This window comes from Choristoneura fumiferana, chromosome 8 (genome assembly GCF_025370935.1).
Source record: "Choristoneura fumiferana chromosome 8, NRCan_CFum_1, whole genome shotgun sequence".
Classification (NCBI taxonomy): Eukaryota; Metazoa; Arthropoda; class Insecta; order Lepidoptera; family Tortricidae; genus Choristoneura; species Choristoneura fumiferana.
Window position 1 is genome coordinate 193,688 of NC_133479.1, and position 18,504 is coordinate 212,191.

General features: G+C 40.6%; 1 protein-coding gene and 1 long non-coding RNA gene across 2 annotated transcripts in view; both read left to right on the top strand.

Annotated features, from left to right (window-relative positions):
* The window catches only part of LOC141430263 (alanine aminotransferase 1-like), a 9,528-nt gene extending 891 nt beyond the window's left edge, over window positions 1-8,637 (top strand). Inside the window, exons 2-8 of the mRNA XM_074090871.1 lie at window positions 82-325; window positions 1,128-1,256; window positions 1,712-1,864; window positions 3,947-4,003; window positions 4,792-4,935; window positions 6,093-6,207; window positions 8,194-8,637. Of these exons, the coding sequence (XP_073946972.1) occupies window positions 82-325; window positions 1,128-1,256; window positions 1,712-1,864; window positions 3,947-4,003; window positions 4,792-4,935; window positions 6,093-6,207; window positions 8,194-8,342 (991 nt within the window). The 3' untranslated portion in view covers window positions 8,343-8,637. The remainder of the gene's footprint in view (window positions 1-81; window positions 326-1,127; window positions 1,257-1,711; window positions 1,865-3,946; window positions 4,004-4,791; window positions 4,936-6,092; window positions 6,208-8,193) is intronic.
* Window positions 8,638-8,639: 2 nt separating this feature from the next.
* LOC141430098 (uncharacterized) lies at window positions 8,640-12,359 on the top strand. Its single transcript, XR_012451614.1, has 2 exons — window positions 8,640-10,768; window positions 10,847-12,359. It is a non-coding gene; the product is annotated as an uncharacterized lncRNA (long non-coding RNA).
* Window positions 12,360-18,504: the final 6,145 nt, after the last annotated feature.

The window sequence follows — 18,504 nt, forward strand, 5'->3', positions numbered from 1 at the left end:
TCTAAGATATTTCGGGGAATTTAAAAATTTTCCAAGATAAGGTCCTTATGGAGTAGCTTTTTGATTTAGCGACGGTTGCAGAGTCAAGTTCTTAGGTTTGTTGGTCGTTCCAGGCGTGCTGATCCCGATCCCGCAGTACCCTCTGTACTCGGCGTCGCTGGCGGAGTACGGGCTGGGCCAGGTCGGCTATTACCTGGACGAGGACAACCAGTGGGCGCTCGACGAGAAAGAGCTCACGCGCGCCATCGAGGCCAGCAAGACCGGCCCCAACGCCTGCAAAGTGCGCGCGCTCGTCGTCATCAACCCCGGGAACCCTACGGGACAGGTAATGGCCAGACGATAGGGCTCCGACACTCCTTATAACGAGACTTTACAAATAGTGTCTTTACTCGCTGATTTCGAGCAATTTCAGCCCTATTATAGTACATTGTGTCTTAAGGGCGGTAAATAAGGAATTACGAACGAGAGTATTAGAAGCCCGAAGTCGAAGACTGAGGGCTTTAATGAGTTGATGTTCGTAATTGTAGTATCACCCGTGCGACATACAATGTTTTTCGTCACATTTGTAAGTGAAATAGTATATTTCTAAAAAGAAAAACCGCAACCACTTTTAGCAGCAGGTCGTCTCGGGCGCAGCTCGTGGGGCAGACATACCTACCTAGTAAGAGTTAATGCAGGTCATTCTCAATGGTTCGCGGAACACATGGTAGAGGTCCAGCGGTGGTGCAGGGGTTATAGCACGCAGCACGGATTGCTGAGGACCTGGGTTCGATTCCCAGCGCTGGTCTCTTTTTCTGGTTTTTCTGTGCATCCATGTCTCAGTTTGTATTTTCGATATGGTTTCACGGGATACCCGTAAAAGTAACAAATTTGGAGTTGAAATAAAAAATACAAAAAGACTCCAAATAACCAATCATAACATGATAGAGGATTTAATATATGGATAAAGATAAAATATTGTATGCAACTGTACGTAATTTGGCCTTAAAAGATTCATGTGACCCTATTATGAATATATATATACCCACACTCGTGTTTTAAGAACCCCTATTACGATGCAGTTGCATAAAATAGTATTATGGTTATGGTTTTGAAAGTGGCACCAGTTGTTGTTGTTGTTGGCGCAGGTGCTGACGCGGCCCAACATCGAGACCATCATCAAGTTCTGCCACAAGCACAGGCTGGTGCTGTTCGCGGACGAGGTCTACCAGGACAACGTCTACGCGGAGGGCAGCCAGTTCTTCTCCTTCAAGAAGGTAACCTCTGCTGTAGCGCTTGGAGCGGTCTGGGGCCGGTTACGGATTTAACAATATCGCGAGACGAAATTAGAATAAAATTAGTTTTTGTATAAACTTTTTTGCTGGCTGTAGTTTTTGTTGACTGCATTGTCATCCACATTATCCAGCAAGTCCACACTACCTTTCCGTACCAAATTTCAAGTCGATGCCATCAACCGTTGAGGAGTTCCCTCCTGCAGCGACGGTCCTGACAACTGGGTGGCCAAGTCAGATTTTTTAGGTTGGATTTCCCGCACCTGTTTTATCGTACGCAGTACGAAAATAAGATACAAATATGTAGTGTGTAGGGGAAAGATACAATTTCCAGGGGGATGAGGCAGACGCCCTTCTTTGCCCTTCCTGGGTAGTCCATGTAAAGAGTGTTTCTCTTTCAGAATTCTGTGGTCATGCTCATTCCGTTTGTAAATGCGCAGGTGATGATGGAGATGGGCGCGCCGTACTCCAAGGAAGTGGAAGTGGCGTCGTTCATGTCGGTCAGCAAGGGGTACATGGGCGAGTGCGGGCTGCGCGGCGGGTGGATGGAGCTGGTCAACTTCGACCCGCAAGTGCAGGCCAACCTCTATAAGGTAACTCCTCATACACGTCCTCTATACTCGAACAACAAATTAGTTTACCGCCCTTAGGTTTAATTCCATTTGTAGCGCTTAAAACGTCAACGCCTTTTTCACTCACAAGTCAATTATGACAATCAGCCTTATTGTTTTATTCCTGAAGTAGGAACTGTCATTAACATTGGTAAAGCACTTTCTTGGTCGACCATAACAACAACTATACTACTCGTGGACGGTGGTGATCATTTCCCTCAGATCACCCGCTCGCTCGTTTGCCTTCCTGACAATAAAAAAACTTGACCTGCCACCTAGCATACCTCACCCTTCACAAGCCTTTTCTAAACTTCACTTGTTTACTTTTACATGAGGTGCTTTATAGAATATGGGGGCGTGCAGTCAGGGTAAATCCATAATCGGCGACTGGGAAGGGAAAGGCCCAGACAGTGTGGGACTCTCACCGGCTAAAACATCCGGCTGCATGGCCCCAACTCCCCGGAGCTTACTGCGGGGAGGAGAGGGGTGGGGGAGTTGCTTATCGACCCACACAGTCTTGCTTCAGCCATCTGCTGGAAAGGCTCTGCGGGGTGTTTGGATCAGTATTTTTTTGTTGATCCATTGGTTTCTTCCTTGACTGACAATAGCCCTGCATTGTTCTTCTTTGTCGGATACTCTTGACAGAGCAGTCGTGGTCACAGAGCACGTCCAACAATTCACCGCCAGTTCTCCCTGGCTGTCGCTTCTCTGGCGCAAGTGTTCAGAGGAGCATTTGTTAGGGCTTTTATCTGGTCAGTCCAGCGCATGGGAGAACGTCCTTTTCCCATTTACCCTTCCCTGCACCACAAGTCGCTCTATACAGGGTGGAAAGTTGAGATGAGGCAGCAAGGGCAGCTACTAGATTCCTTACTGCTACGCGAAAATGCTCTCAGGAGACCTTTACTAACTTTTACCTGTATGGAAAAAGTTTTCTTTGATTTGTGGGTGTTCTAGTACTCTAACCACAGTTCGTCTCAAAGAGTGTTTTAATCCTTTATAGAAATGGGACCGATTGGCATTAAAAAAAAGGTCCTGGTGGCTTAGTGGTTTGACCTATCGCCTCTCAAGCAGAAGGTCGTGGGTTCAAACCCCGGCACGCGCCTCTGAGTTTTTCGAAATTCATGTGCGGAATTACATTTTTGAAATTTACCACGAGCTTTGCGGTGAAGGAAAACATCGTGAGGAAACCTGCACAAACCTGCGAAGCAATTCAATGGTGCGTGTGAAGTTCCCAATTCGCACTGGGCCCGCGTGGGAACTATGGCCCAAGCCCTCTTGTTCTGAGAGGAGGCCTGTGCCCAGCAGTGGGACGTATATAGGCTGGGATGATGATGATGATGGCATTAAAAAAAAGTCAAATCTGACGATTTTTTCGCTGACTGTACATTTTATCAAAAATCTGTGAATGTCGATTGTCATCACTCAAAAAGTTAGTAAAGGTCGCCTAAGAGCATTTTCGCGTAGAAGCAAGCGATCTAGTAGCTGCCCTTGATGCCCTATCTCAACTTTCCACCCTGTAGAGTGCCAGAGGGGGTAATCTGTGAGTGCTCCCCACGTCGAGTCACATATCGTCGTTCAACTGCAATACCGTGTACTAGCTTTTTCCATAAGGTATAATTTTCATTGTCAGAAGAGTACTAACATTGTACTGATCTGATAATGAAAATTGTACCTTATGCAAAATGCGGTATTGCAGTATCAACGACGATATCCGAAATATCGAAGGATAGGTACCATCAGCCAAATATATGGTCTACCACCCTAAAGTTGATAATCGTTTGCATGTCATAAAACAATAATGCCAATTGATAGACGTGTCTGTCAACTTGAAAGTTTGACTTTAGCGACATATTCATTTGATAGGAACTTGATTAAAAATTGATAGACCACATATTTGGCAGATGGTACAAGAGCCCTGCATTGTTGGGTGACAGACAAAAGACATAAATAAAAAAAATAGGGCGCAAAATACATTATTACATTTTTTATTTCACTGTATCGATTTGTGTTGTTCAATAAAGAATATTAGTGTTGTATATTGTATTGTATTTCTGTATGTTCCAGGCCATCTCCGCCATGCTGTGCCCCACGGTGCTGGGACAGACCACTGTGGATTTAGTTGTAAGTAGATTTAACTTTTGTTACATTAGAAATCAATATTGAAACGTATCAATGAACTGCAACTAAAAAGCAAACGAAGAAATATGATTCAGGGTAAAATGTAATTTGACCACACAGACACAACCGAAAGGAACTAGCAATATGACAACTAAGAAATCAATACTGACATGTATACCTTCCGCCGCCTAACTTTGCCTAAAAGTTCATTGCCACGACTAGGACTACAAAAACTATAATGGTATAATTCCAATAATTGAACAGGCACTATACCGTTAAGCGATTCAAACACAATCTGGGAGTAACGTAAAGACGTCGCATAAATAATTATCTCAAAAATGCGTCAAAACTGAGTATTAAGTAATGAACTTTTAGGCAGATTTATATGGCGCGTGGTATAACACATAAAAGAAAAATATACAAAAAAAGTTTCTTTTTTCAGCCATAAAATAGCTTCACAGTTATTGTAAAATAAACAAACTTGACAAGTGACATTGACGTGACACATAAGAGAGATATAAAAAGAAATTTTGCTAAATATGTGTAAATTTAAAACGGATTAATTACGGACTTTGAAAGACGTCATAAATTAAGACCTTTCCGCTGTTTTACTGCTAATAATTAATTATATTAACTCTTGATTACCTTTTAAACAGTAAGAGTTAGCCCACTAGTGTCTTTGAGAAATTGACTTCATTTGATTGCCCCCTTAAAGTTAACTGAAATGAAAAGTAACATGGTGTATATAATATTATATGGAACGTAGCTTATGTTGATCTCGTTGGTTCCAGGCCAAACCGCCCAAAGAGGGCGACCCGTCGTACGAGCTGTGGCTCAAGGAAAAGACCGCCGTGCTGGCCTCGCTCAACAAGCGCGCCAAGATGATCGCTGACACCTTCAACACCATGAAGGGCTTCCGCTGCAACATCGTGCAGGTACACGCCCGCTGCCCACTGCCCGCTGCCCACTGCCCGCTGCCCACTGCCCACTGCCCGCAGCCCACTGCCCACAGCCCATAGCCCACTGCTCACTGCCACTGCCCACTGCCCACTACACAATAATACGCTATACGCGCAAAGATCGAATTGACAATAACATTTTATTCTAATAATCTAACCGACTTAGAGAGATTATAATCTCCGGCATTGTCATTTTAAAGTTCAATGTCTTAAAAACGGCTGAATTTATTTTAAATAAACCAGTGGTTTTCAAAATTTTTCATGTCGCGACCCCCCCTTGGTTTCAAATATATTTGGCGACCCCCTGCTTACCTCCACTTACAGTTATTTGTATCATCTTTATTGCACACCATAAAGCAGTACAAAAAAACTTATGATATAAACACTTAGATTCAGGGTAGACAATAGGCAATAACGGTGGTGAAAGCATTATAAAGATACTGCGACCCCCTTAAGGGGCAGCCACAGATTTAAAAACACTGTATCCCGCATTTAGAAACGAAATGAAGTCATATAGACAAGCCCTAAGCCTCAAATTCCACACACATAAGTAGAGAGCGGATTTGAAGTAGCGATTACAAGTTTAATATTATGGATAAGACTACTACAAGTAGGTATTTATTTTTACCAAAAAGGTGTGCAATAAATATGATGTATTAGGTTTCAGCTGTATAAAACTCCTATAATTAGAATAAAATATTTTTCTTTACATACAGTTTGTTGCAGGAATAACATTTATTTTCTATAATTGCACATTGCATATTATTACTATTTTTTATTCTATATTTCTATTCTAAGATTACTCGCATTTTAGTTTTTAAGTTATAATTTATTATTGTTAATTCATCATTGTATTAAGCCATGTATGTTTTGTGGTGATTAATGTTTTGTTTATCTATCTATCTATGAGATTGCATTGCGGTAAATAAGTAAGTAAGTAAGTAATAAGATAACTGTAAGACCAATAAACAAAACGATATCTAATAAATAAATCTATCTATATCTATCTTACCACTCGCACTAGTCATATCCATATTAAACTTGTAATCGCTACTTTAAATCCGTTCTCTATACATCGGTCAAGATCCATTGCATAGCCAAGCCTCTCACCATTTTGTCCTTGTCCTGTACAGGGCGCGATGTACGCGTTCCCGCGCTTCGACATGCCGCCGAAAGCCATCGAGGCGGCCAAGGCGGCCGGCAAGGCGCCCGACGTATTCTACGCCTTCAAGCTGCTCGAGGAAACTGGTAACTGCTCCGATCATTACTTACCAATACTTTTATCTAACAAGAGATCATAGCAAAATGATTTAGGGCATGTTTCACCACTCTGTGACTAATTTTATGTAACAGATAAATGTGATGCCGTCTCTGTTTAATTGGACAAAACATAGTAAGAGGGCATCACAGATATACCTAGTGCCATCCAAGAAGACGCGTGATTTTGTCAAAATTAGACATTAATGACATTGTAATAAGAACCACGGCACGCGTCATCTCGGCTCTGCCTATATCTGTCACATAAACTGTGTCTGCCGCGAGCAGCCGCGAGCGCCTCCATACAAATTTCAATCTCGTCTCGCCTCGCCGGTGGAAAATCACATTTTCACACCCTTCCTTCAGAAAAGTAACTTTTCCTCCCTGACGAGAGGGAGCAAAGTGCAACTTTTCTGTTCAAGGCTTTTCTAAGTGTTTTATTACAAATGCCATTTTTTTTGAAATCGATAATTGTAAAGCTATGCCATTTTCTATGCTGGTTGTTCTTTAATAATATCTAGAATTATTTTTTTCAAGTTTCTTAATGCTCGGTGTGAAAAGTTGTATGAGCCACTCGGGAGCAAAATTATTTTCATCTTGGGCGTTAACACTTGAATCCCTCATTACGCTCAGGATTCTACTTTAGAATCCCTCGCTACGTTCAGGATTCTATTGCAGAATCCTTCGCTACATTCTGGATTCAATGTACGCCCTCGCCGTAAATACGCCATTTTGCTCCCTTGTGACACAAATAACTATTAGGGGCTGTTTCACCATCCATTGATTAGTGTTAACTGGCGGTTAGGTGTGATGCCGTCTCTATTTGTTTTGTTCGAATAGACGGAGACGGCATCACATTTAATCGTCGGGTTAACGCTAATCAATGGATGATGAAACTGCCCCTTAGTATTACAAAGGAAAGTCTGTGACATGGGTTACACACTCATTCTGGCGATAATTCAGTCCACCATTCTGGTTTTCTGCCATTCACAATGGATTGACGAATATTATTTTACATTTAATTTTCATCAGTTCCTCCGTGAAGGTTACTCGGTAATTCTCTCATCATTCTTACCAGAATAATGCGATTACATATCTACGCAAATTGACACACACGCGGAATGACACACACGCGAAATGCCTCATACACGAAACGCCACACACGCGAAACGTCACATACGCGAAACGCCACACCGCGAAACGTCACATCGCGAAACGTCACATACACGAAACATACCATACGCGAAATGCCACAACGTGAATCATCACATACGTGAAATGCCACAACGCGAAACGCCTCAACGCGAAACGCCTCAACGCTAAACGTCACATACGCGAAACGCCACAACGCGAAACGTCACATACGCGAAACGTCTCATTTATTCTTAATTTATTTATTTATAACAGTTTACATTGTAGGCTTACAGTAAAACACCAAAGAGCCTAGGATGCGAAACGCGAAACGTCTCGTACGCGAAACGCCACAATGCGAAACATATCATACTTGAAGCGCCACAACGTGAACCGTCACATACGTGAAACGCCCAACGTGAAACGCCACAACGCGAAACATCACACACGCGAATTATGGAGTAACCTGACGCCAGAATTAGCGTGTAACCGATATCTCCAGTCGCTACACTTGTGTTGTGTGTGACGTCGTGATTGTCGGATGAGAATCAGCAATGAACTTTCATGAAGACTTTCTTGAGTAGAGAATTGGAGAGAATAGTGTGGTGGTGGTTTCCTCATGCCTTCCACACCGCAGAGTTTGTCGTAGTTGGCAATAGAGAGCACCCACTCTCACACCAGATCCCTTAGTCGCCTTTTTACGATATGCACGTGAAGAGATGGGTCCATTCTAGCATAGCAGTAGGATGTCCATTGTTAGACATGCGTATGTCCCCCATAGACTTCCAGTTGTTGCTATGCCTGTATTATATTATTATTGAACTAATCCCCCCCCCCTTTCCCCAGGCATCTGCGTGGTGGCGGGCTCCGGGTTCGGTCAGCGTCCCGGCACGTACCACTTCCGCACGACCATCCTGCCGCAACCCGCGCTGCTGCAAGAAATGCTGGACATCTTCAAGGGCTTCCACGAGAAGTTCACCAAGGAGTACGCGTAGACACACACAGCTCCGGACACCACACGGCCAGATAGACATGCGACCAATTTGATTCTTAGGCTTCTATAGAACTTTGTCATCATATTTACGTCATTCGATAACAACGGAATATCCAAGCATTTGTTTTTAAGGAATACTCATCTCATCACACACACCCGACTGTCACCGCCACACTACCGTTTCGAACGTCAGGCGTTTCGAACACAAACAGAGTGCATCATCAGAGCAACACAACCGTTCGAACTGTGGAAGGATTTTTGAAACATAAAAAATTAGACAGAAATATCCAACATGACGTTATATAACACCCTATTGTTATAAGATTTCCCGGTGGCCTAGGAATTAAATTGGTTGAGTAACTTTGCATACTTGTCGGGGTTTTTCGCTCGCGTGTCCCCTAAATTGACGAACTTTACCGAACAACACTAAAAAAAAAGCCGAGCGAAAAACTCGCCGCTTGCGCACATTCGTACAGTTAGGCTGCTTTTCCACCTGAGACCTGCTAGGCTGCGTAGTATTAAACTTGTATGACATCCACCGATAGCTCAGCTTAGCATTGGTGCTGGTTGCTACGACCTCGCTCGTTGTTTCCTTAGCATAATAAAATTTTGATGAGTAAGCAACCTTATTATACCCTAGCCTAGCTTAGGCTGGCAACAGTGCTCGACCGACGGTCAGCGCTGATCGTTGGTCAGCGTAGCTATATCTCTGCAAGTCTATGAATGCGCACACAGCTACGCTGACGGTACGCGTGTGATTGTCGGTCGAGCCGTCGGTCCTACTGGTCGGTCGCGCGGCGTCGGTCGACCGACGAGCTAGAGATTGTATGGATGCGTTCAGTGCTTCGCTGACGGAGCGACCGCCCTGTGAACAGTACACACGCGTCGCAGTTCGCCGTCAGCGTAGCACTGAATGAATTTTCGCAACCGACGGTCAGCGCTGACGGTCAGGACGTACCTTCGGTCGAGCACTGTTTCCAGCCTTATAGTATGGATGCCGGTTTGTGTAGCGTTGCTTCTGAACACAATTTTACAACTAAAGAATCAAATAATTTATTGAATCAGGCTTTAATTTGCGGAGGTCCATAAAGGATAAAACTTAAAATCTAATTGTAATACACACATCACATTGCACACACATGATATTCTGTACCTTATCTCATCGCAGAAGGCTCGCTGTTAATGGTTCCTTTCAGATTATAAAACGATTTTTTGGAGAAAAATTTGATACCACGATTATTGTTTGGGTAAAAAATTAAGCAGTATCTTATCTTGGGTTGCTGCAAAGGAACCATACTCAATGAAGTGTCACCAATTTTGAAAATATTATTCTTCTTATGCTTTATTGAAAATACAACTTTTTAACATTCTCCATGATAATTATATGTGTACATGGTGGCGATGGTCATGGTAGTAGTGCCCTCACTACACCATTATAGATTTTTTTATGGAATAGGTGGTAAACGAGCAAACGGATCGCCTGATGGTAAGCGACACCCAGCGGTATCTATAACAATATACGTTACGTTTACTCCACGCTGCTTTGAGATAGTGTATATACGTGAAACAGCTTAAATAGTCACTTTGCAGTGTTACAAAGGCTTCAATATTACTTAAACTCTCGAGACATAATTGGAAAATTAAAAAAAATAAACGGTACTCGCGATTATTGAATTGTTATTATTGGAATTATCAAACAATACTTGGTGGTTAAGATAACAATAATGCTTTATCTTTTTTTATGTTTTTAAATCATAGATCGATATTAAAATAATAAATACTCAATCCCTCTTGTTTCTGAGAGGAGGCCTGTGCCCAGCAGTGGGACGACGTATATAGGCTGGGATGGAAATACTCAATGACTTGGTAAAATAAGCCAGCTCCAAAATCGTGATGGAGTCATCGACGATTTTTTTAAAGAGATTCGAGCACAGAAGTGTTTATGTTCATCCTTTTTTTAAAGTGACATTTGATTTAATAAAAGTTTTTTTGTATTATCTATTGGCCAGCATTTATTTAGCCACCTTTTTAATGGTGGCATATTGTTGACTGATGTTGAGCAAGCTGGCAAATATACAAATACATCTATTGTATTTTTTGTATTGATTAGTTTTTAACCATATCTACTTATGTTATTTTGCGAGAATTGTGTAACAGGCACAAATAGGTTTAGTTATATGAATTTTATTATGCTAACACTCTAAATTATTCCTAATGCAGATCAAATTGAATATGCCGCGTATATGTTGGTCGTCGGCGTTGAATTAATGTAGACCTTAAAACGGGGGATTAAGGCTGTAAATTTGCCCCTCGTTTTTCAATATTAGTAAAATTGTATGTATATTAGAATGAATAAATTATGTAAGTATAGATCGTTACAGCGATCTCATATTGTGATGATCAATTTTGAAAAGACATTGTGATCAAGTATTTAAAAATCAGCTGCTGTTAGTTGGTTTTTTAATAGTTTTGATCGTAATTCATTGAATTTAGTCGCGTTGTAAGGGGGTTCGTATGGATAATATTGTGTTGGATAGTTCAGGCGTGTTGTTAAAGCAATAATGAGGTTTTCTATGACAGGCTGGTTGGCGCTAGTGTCGTATCCATTTGACTACTTTGACATTTGTGTGACGTTTGTAATTGGAACAACTAAATGAACCAATCGGATTCGATTTGTTGCATTCGAACATGGCGGATGTAGACAATATCTAATTTTGCTATTTCTGTTGCTTTGGCTGGTTGAAGTATAATTTTGATAGTGTTTTATGTTGTATTTCAACCTTAACAGTGAACAGTGATCACAAAATTCGATATTGCTCTCGTGTCTGACATTTTTTATTGCGCAAATTGTCTCCACGTGGTTTCTGGACTTTTACTATCAAGTTGCAAAAACTACAACCACCGTACAACGTCCCTCTCAAAGAGAGTTTACTTTGACACTGGCGAAATTGTCCTATTAATTAGGACAGAAAATCCATATTTTAAAAGTGAAGAAGAAGAAGAAGAATGAATCAATCGCAAGCAAGACTGTAATGTCAAACGGGCCTCGATACTAACGCCATCTAGATATATTTCACCTGTCAAAAAAACTCGCTTCCACAAAAATTTTAATAGCAGGGTAGTAGCGGTTGACATTAACACAGTATTTGCGCAACGGTGCAGTAACGCAGATACAGGACACACAGACAGATGTAGTAAATACATCGTTGGAACTGAGTGCAATACGCACACGCAGCAGGGGCTCCCAAACTGTGCCGCGGCGCCCCAGGGCGCGTGGGACTCCAGTTACCCGGGAAACAGGCAATCTGGTGAAAATCATCATTGCTTATTTCAATTAGCTAGTCCCTAACTGCAAGGGCACCGTGACGAAATCTAACCCTATAATAGCGCCGCAAACTGAAAAAGTTTGGGAACCCCGGCGCTACAGAGTTCACGTTCTAAGTATACTCCTTATCAATGCTCAGTCACTTCGTAAAATAGAGATATAAACATTGCTGTCTGCTCTGTTTAATGGTTATTCCAGCACTGCATATACGCCAACGAATCTTTTTTTTATGTAAAGTCGGAAAGAAGTCAAAATGCTTTATTTTTGTTTAAACAGTGTATGAAATCTGTAGAGTAGGTGTTTGAATACCTCGGTATTGGCAACTCAGTAAAAATGATAATTAGATTAGGAATAAAGGCGAAATTTATATGATTAGAGACGTAATTAGTAACTTATTTGATTCCTTTGTCGAGTCGGCGTGCCATGGTTCGACCAATGTCTGAGACAATAAGAAAGTTAGGTTATTCATTTTGTTTTTAAATTTTCAACTGCCTATTTATTTAAACATTTTTGTCACGCGATCTTGTATTTAATACAGCACGTGCCTGCATTTTTTTACAGCGTATTACTGGTTTAGTAAGTAGTCTTGTATCGGTTGTAGCGTGACCAGTGCGAGTATAGTATGCCCTAGAAATTATTAGTGTAAGATGAATTGTTATGTATTGTTAAATTGAATAAAAACAGGCAAACTGTTATCGTGTTTCATTATACATGTTTGAACAGAGGCCGTATTGCCTAACGTTCTTTCGCTCGCGATCGCAATCAAATGACAGATTTGTCATACAAAAACTGTAATTTGATTGCGATGACGAGCGTCAGAAACGTCAGGCAATACGGCCTCAGATGGAGATAAGTTTCATAAATTTTATATGGTGGCGTTCATATTATCTGATGCAGTATTGTGACGGCTTGTGTTGTGTCGCATCAAAGCTAGAGAGAGCGAGAGACAGAAAGCATCGCGACACAACACAGTAGATAAATAAGAATGCGGCAAGTTCTGTGACAGGTTTATATTAGTTAGCGTTGGAGTAATTATAGCGAGCAAAGATAGCGAGGGGCTGTTTGATAAGTGTTTGATAGATAAGATAACTGACATTCGTGTCATGTTTGTGATTTTGGATTGAGCCTTGATTGAGCCAATCGCAGTAAGACAACGTCCTACGGACTACTCGATACTAACGCCACCTGGCGATATTTCACCTGTCGTGAAACCCTCATAACAACTAAATCATAGTAGGTACAGTCAGCGTCATATAGTACGTAGCAGTCAAGGCCACCAAATACTTTGAAGCACCCAAAATGTTCATTAACAATGATACAGCCAAAGCGGTCAAATTGTTTGGGCCATCCATCGTGTTCAAATATAGCGGAGCACGCACAACGTCTAATACTTGGTGACATCCAAGCCAGCATTAGTCCCGTGACAGCCACATCGCCACTGGTAGCGTAGCACCCAGAGTATTCAAAAGTGTGGAACACATTAGAAAACTGAACTTTATTTTAATTAAATTAAAATTGAATTTTAATTCACCTCGGGTTAATAATATGTTACTTCACACTCACTACTGATAAGTGAGAAAAAAAATTGACATTTTAGAATCTTTGTGCCATTGACGTAAGATCCAATTCTGCACGACTAGTTTTATTTTTCATTAGAGTTATGCTCTATTTGAATTGTGTTACTTCAATAGAATCAATCAAACCGTCATTAATTTAAAACCTTGAGACAGACATATGCAATGACGGCAATGACAAGTCTGCACTGTTTTCGAGAACTGTTGACATACGAATAGATATTAGAATGAAATCACCATTATTTGTAAAAATATTTTATTTCAAACTAAACGAAAAAAAACACATTATCATTTTATCATCATTTTTGACCTATACTAATATTTTATCTATATTAATAATTTCGTCCAGGGGTACGGTAGACTCGAACGAAATGCACATCAAATTGAAGAGCGTAAAAAATTAGTCGATCCGAGTCGACAACATATATCCGCAAAATTCGGATTATGGAGAATTTCGTTAAATTCTAATGGCACTGACAAACAAACCGCAGTCGCCATCTTGGGTAGTTAATAAACGTTCCGTTTCATACTAGCTAGCTCTTAGATACGGCTCGCCTTCAACACATCGCGTGCGTCACGCCAAAAAAGTATCCATTACAAAGAACTGTGACTCATGTGACTGTGTAAAACGAAACGTCTTGCCGGAAAACTTGAATGGATCTTATCAAAACTCAAAACTATCACCAACTACCTTCAACTATAACTATCTTCAGTTGTCGACGTTTGTTCCGAGTCGACAACTTGTAGGTAGAAAATTCGGATTTAGCGAGTATTTTCAATAAAAAATGGAATAAATTACTGAGTATATATAATGGCGTTGCGAAGTAAACAGTTCAAAGTCATCACATCAAAGTGGCGTGAGTGTCACGTCATCACGTGTCACAGGTTTGCATTTCGTTCTCCATTGTGACCTTTTAAGGGCCCCACACACGGTACGATTCGTCGATTTTCATCAGATCGATCGTACAGACGGATCGTACCTTATATGGGGCCCTTTAGGTCTAATTTCTTAATTATGAGACAGACATACGTAGTCGGTCCCAAAGTTCTGTCACTGGCACATTATTTTTAAATTTAAAACATGATTTTAAGAAAATTTGATTGAATTCCATTTTTGAATGTTTGTCAATTATTTTAAAACAATAAACAGTCATTCGCTGCAATTTCTCACGATGGAGTGGACGTTGAAAGAAAACCGAATAGCTGTTTTAGCATTGCACCGCTGTGGGCACTCGCCAAGTACCATTTTCAAGTTGCTCAAAATGTAAATATAACGCTTAGGTTTGTGTACCGTACGATTGACAGGTACAATGAAGTCTCCAGTGTTGAGGACAAGAAAAGAATTGGCCGGCCTCGCTCCGTACAAACACCAGCAGTGATCAAAGCGATCAAGGCACGCATAGCAGAAATCCTGTCCGAAAACAGAAGTTGATGGCTTTGCAGATGGGTGTCAGTAGAAAAACCGTCAAAAAGGTTTTAACGAAGATCTTAGTCTGCGAGCATACAAAAAATAGAGTGGGCACTTACTTAATGCCCGTCTAAAAACAATAAGGTTTAAAAGATCCCGGAAGTTGATAAAGCGGTACGCGAAAAATCGACACCGTGATATCCTCTTTACAGACGAAAAGATTTTCGATATTGAAGAGAAGTACAATAAACATAATGATAGAGTGTACGCTAGGAGCTCTGAAGAGTATTCTCTGATCTTATTACGGGCCAACTGAGGTTCATTTTTGCGAAAAAGGGGTCAAATCAGTGCGAAAGTGTACCAAGAGACGGTTTTGGATAAGCATGTCAAAGATCTGCCCAACACGCTATTTTCAGGTCATAATTTTGTGTTCCAGCAGGATTCTGCGCCAGCACACAAGCCAAGACCACTCAAGCCTGGTTTGGCCGTCAAAAAATCGACTTTATAAGACACGAAGATTGGCCTTCCTCCAGTCCGAACCTTAATCCTCTGGACTTTAAAATTTGGCAGGTCTTAGAGGGGAAGGTCTGTGCTAAACCCATAAAAATTTGGAGAGCCTGAAGTCATCTTTAAAAAAAGCAGTTGCTGAAATAGACATGAAAATGGTGCGTGCTGCGATAGACGACTGGCTGCGCCGATTAAGGGCCTGTATTAAAAACAAAGGAAGTCATTTTGAATAATTTTAAGTACTTAAATTTATTTTTTTTATTAAATGTACTTTAAATTGGTATATAATTTATTAAAAACTGATTGGTACTTTTGTTTTTATCATTATTTTCATTTGTGACAGAACTTTGGGACTGACTACGTAGTTATTTGGGCAAATAAGATTTAGGAGAAATATGTACTGGTGAAATACTGATACGTAGGTTAGCCGTTAGTGTTTGTGATAATAATTAAGGCTGGGAATATACGTCAGATTTTTCGATAAGTACGACAGTCTTTACTGGCAAAAAATTTTTTCAAACATATTATTATGAGTACATTTTACCCGAGCGAAGCCGGGTTTTCATCTAGTTAATTAATATTCTATTAGTACCTACCTACTTAAATTTAATTCCACGCGAACGAAGACGTGAGTAAGAAGTAATTGGAATCAAAATTGTGGGGAAAGAAAAGTTAAAAGCGGGTATATCCACCCTCAGCAATAATGACATCACTAAGCCTTTGACGCATGGATCGCACAGCATTGTAGCAGAAAACATTACCTCTTAACGATTCCCCATGTGGCAATGACATGTTGTCGTAAAGATGCTGTGGTCCTCGCTTGAGTGCTATCCCAAACTTGAACCATTTTTCCCCACAAGTTTTCGATAGGGTTCAAGTCGGGGCTAAGAGGTGGGGAAAACAATTTGCTCCAAGTCCCTTGTTTGGTCGAGATAGTTACGTACTATCCTACAGTTATGGACGGAACTGTTGTCCTGGACAAATTTTATTATTTGGCCGGGGTAAAATACTTGGGCTGTGGGCAACAATACATCTTCAAGAATTTCTTTATACCGTTGCCCATTTAAACGGCCGCCTACTTCTACCAACTCCGCGGCCCATCTTGTGACATCCACCCCCAAAACCCTAGAGTGATTCGTCCACTTCTATTGTTAGATATAACATTTTTATCTTCATATCGAGTATTGTTCATCCTCCACAGTGAAGGCGACCTTGTGCAGATGAACAGAATACTTTTTCGTCTAAGAAAACGACATTTTCAAAATTGTAGTTCAAGTAATTTTGGGCAAATTGTAAACGCAGTGCTTTGTGCCTCGGCGTGAGTGCAGGTTTTTGGCAGGAATTCTATGATGTAATCCGTTCTCGTGAAATCGCCTTCTTATTGTCGACTGTGACACACCAAATTCCGTAGACAGATTGCTTGAATTTACAAAGCGATCATTCTTAGCCCGCTGTATTATTTGTCTGTCTTCGTCCACGTTTGTCCGACGTGGACGTCCAAACGTCACGTGATTTTTCAGATTTCTATCCATATCCCATCTTTCTATCCATCGATATACCGAATTTCTCTAAAATAAAAACACATGGGATATTGAATGTTTTGATGGGATTCAAGTTATTAAGTTTAGGGACCTCATACATTTGAACTAAGTGGACTCGAGAGGAGGACGGTGGGCAATACCGCTAAACTCGGTAGATACTTAAATATTTCTCAAAATAAAAGGATTGGATTGTCGTCTCAAGATATTTATGTAAAAATGTCCCAATTTATTTGTTTTTATTTATTATTATGTATCGTATGCGTATATACCGTTATGCGTCGGGACGTAATCTATTTACTATTTATAGGAAATCAATAAATATAAATAAACTTACGGATATACCAAGCTCATTTGAGATATCTGTCACAGAAACGTTTTCTTCTCTCAAATAAATAATCTTGTGCCTCATTTCTTCGCTTATATAATTATCATATTTAATGATAGCAGAATTTCTGAACAAATACTTAATACGAAAACATCTAATCAGTAAGTTGTTCATTCAAATGCACTTGACGTTGAAGATGGTTATGTCACGTCAGTCTGTAAGGATTTCTTTTTAAATATGCTTTACCAGTCTGTTAATGTAAAAAAATAGTTCTTTTATCTACCTACTCGAAGATAAATTTGAAATCGGAACACCGTCTGAATTGTATTGAAAGGGAATTATAGGTATGATGTGTTCCACACTTTTGAATAGTTTGGGTGCTACGATACCAGTGGCGATGTGGCTGCCACGATACTAATGCTGGCTTGGATGTCACCAAGTATTAGACGTTGTGCGTGCTCCACACTTTTGAATACTCTAGGTGCTACGCTACCAGTGGCGATGTGGCTGTCACGGGACTAATGCTGGCTTGGATGTCACCAAGTATTAGACGTTGTGCGTGCTCCGCTATATTTGAACACGATGGATGGCCCAAACAATTTGACCGCTTTGGCTGTATCATTGTTAATGAACATTTTGGGTGCTTCAAAGTATTTGGTGGCCTTGACTGCTACGTACTATATGAGTAGTTCCTATTTTTAAATCAGGTGATAAAGATAATCCCTCTGATTATCGTCCTGTGTCCATCCTATCAGCGTTTAGCAAAATATTCGAAAAAATAATGCTGACGCAAATGATCTCGCATTTTAATACCCATAAAATCATGCATCCACAGCAGTTCGGATTCACAAAAGGCAGGTCTACTACAGACGCGGGTCATAGTTTAGTTAAATTCATATTGCAAGCTTGGGAGGAATCACATGACGCTATAGGTGTATTCTGCGACCTTTCGAAAGCTTTTGATTGTGTGGATCATGATACTTTAATTTGTAAGTTAATTTTTTATGGCATTCGTGGCCTCGCTTTAGAACTCATTAAATCTTACCTCACACAAGAAAGCAAAAGGTTAGCGATTAACGGAACGGTATCGGAGGGATCTGTGGTCGAAATGGGAGTGCCTCAAGGATCCATTCTTGCCCCATTCCTGTATCTTATTTATGTAAATGACCTTACTTATATGGTAAGCCAAAAGTCGGGTATAGTTATGTTTGCTGACGACACGTCTTTACTGTTCAAGGTTAGTAGAAAGATACCGACTTCATTGAGCCCAATGAAACCCTGTCCGTGATATCCGCATGGTTTGCTGCCAATAATTTGTTACTAAATCCTAAGAAAACTAAATGTATTAAATTCTCGTTGATAAATTCATCTAGCTCGAATTCAGTTTCTAATATAAAGTTAAATGGTCAAACTATTGAATTTGTAAAATCAACAGTATTTTTAGGAATAACGCTCGATTCTAAACTACAGTACCTCACGTCAC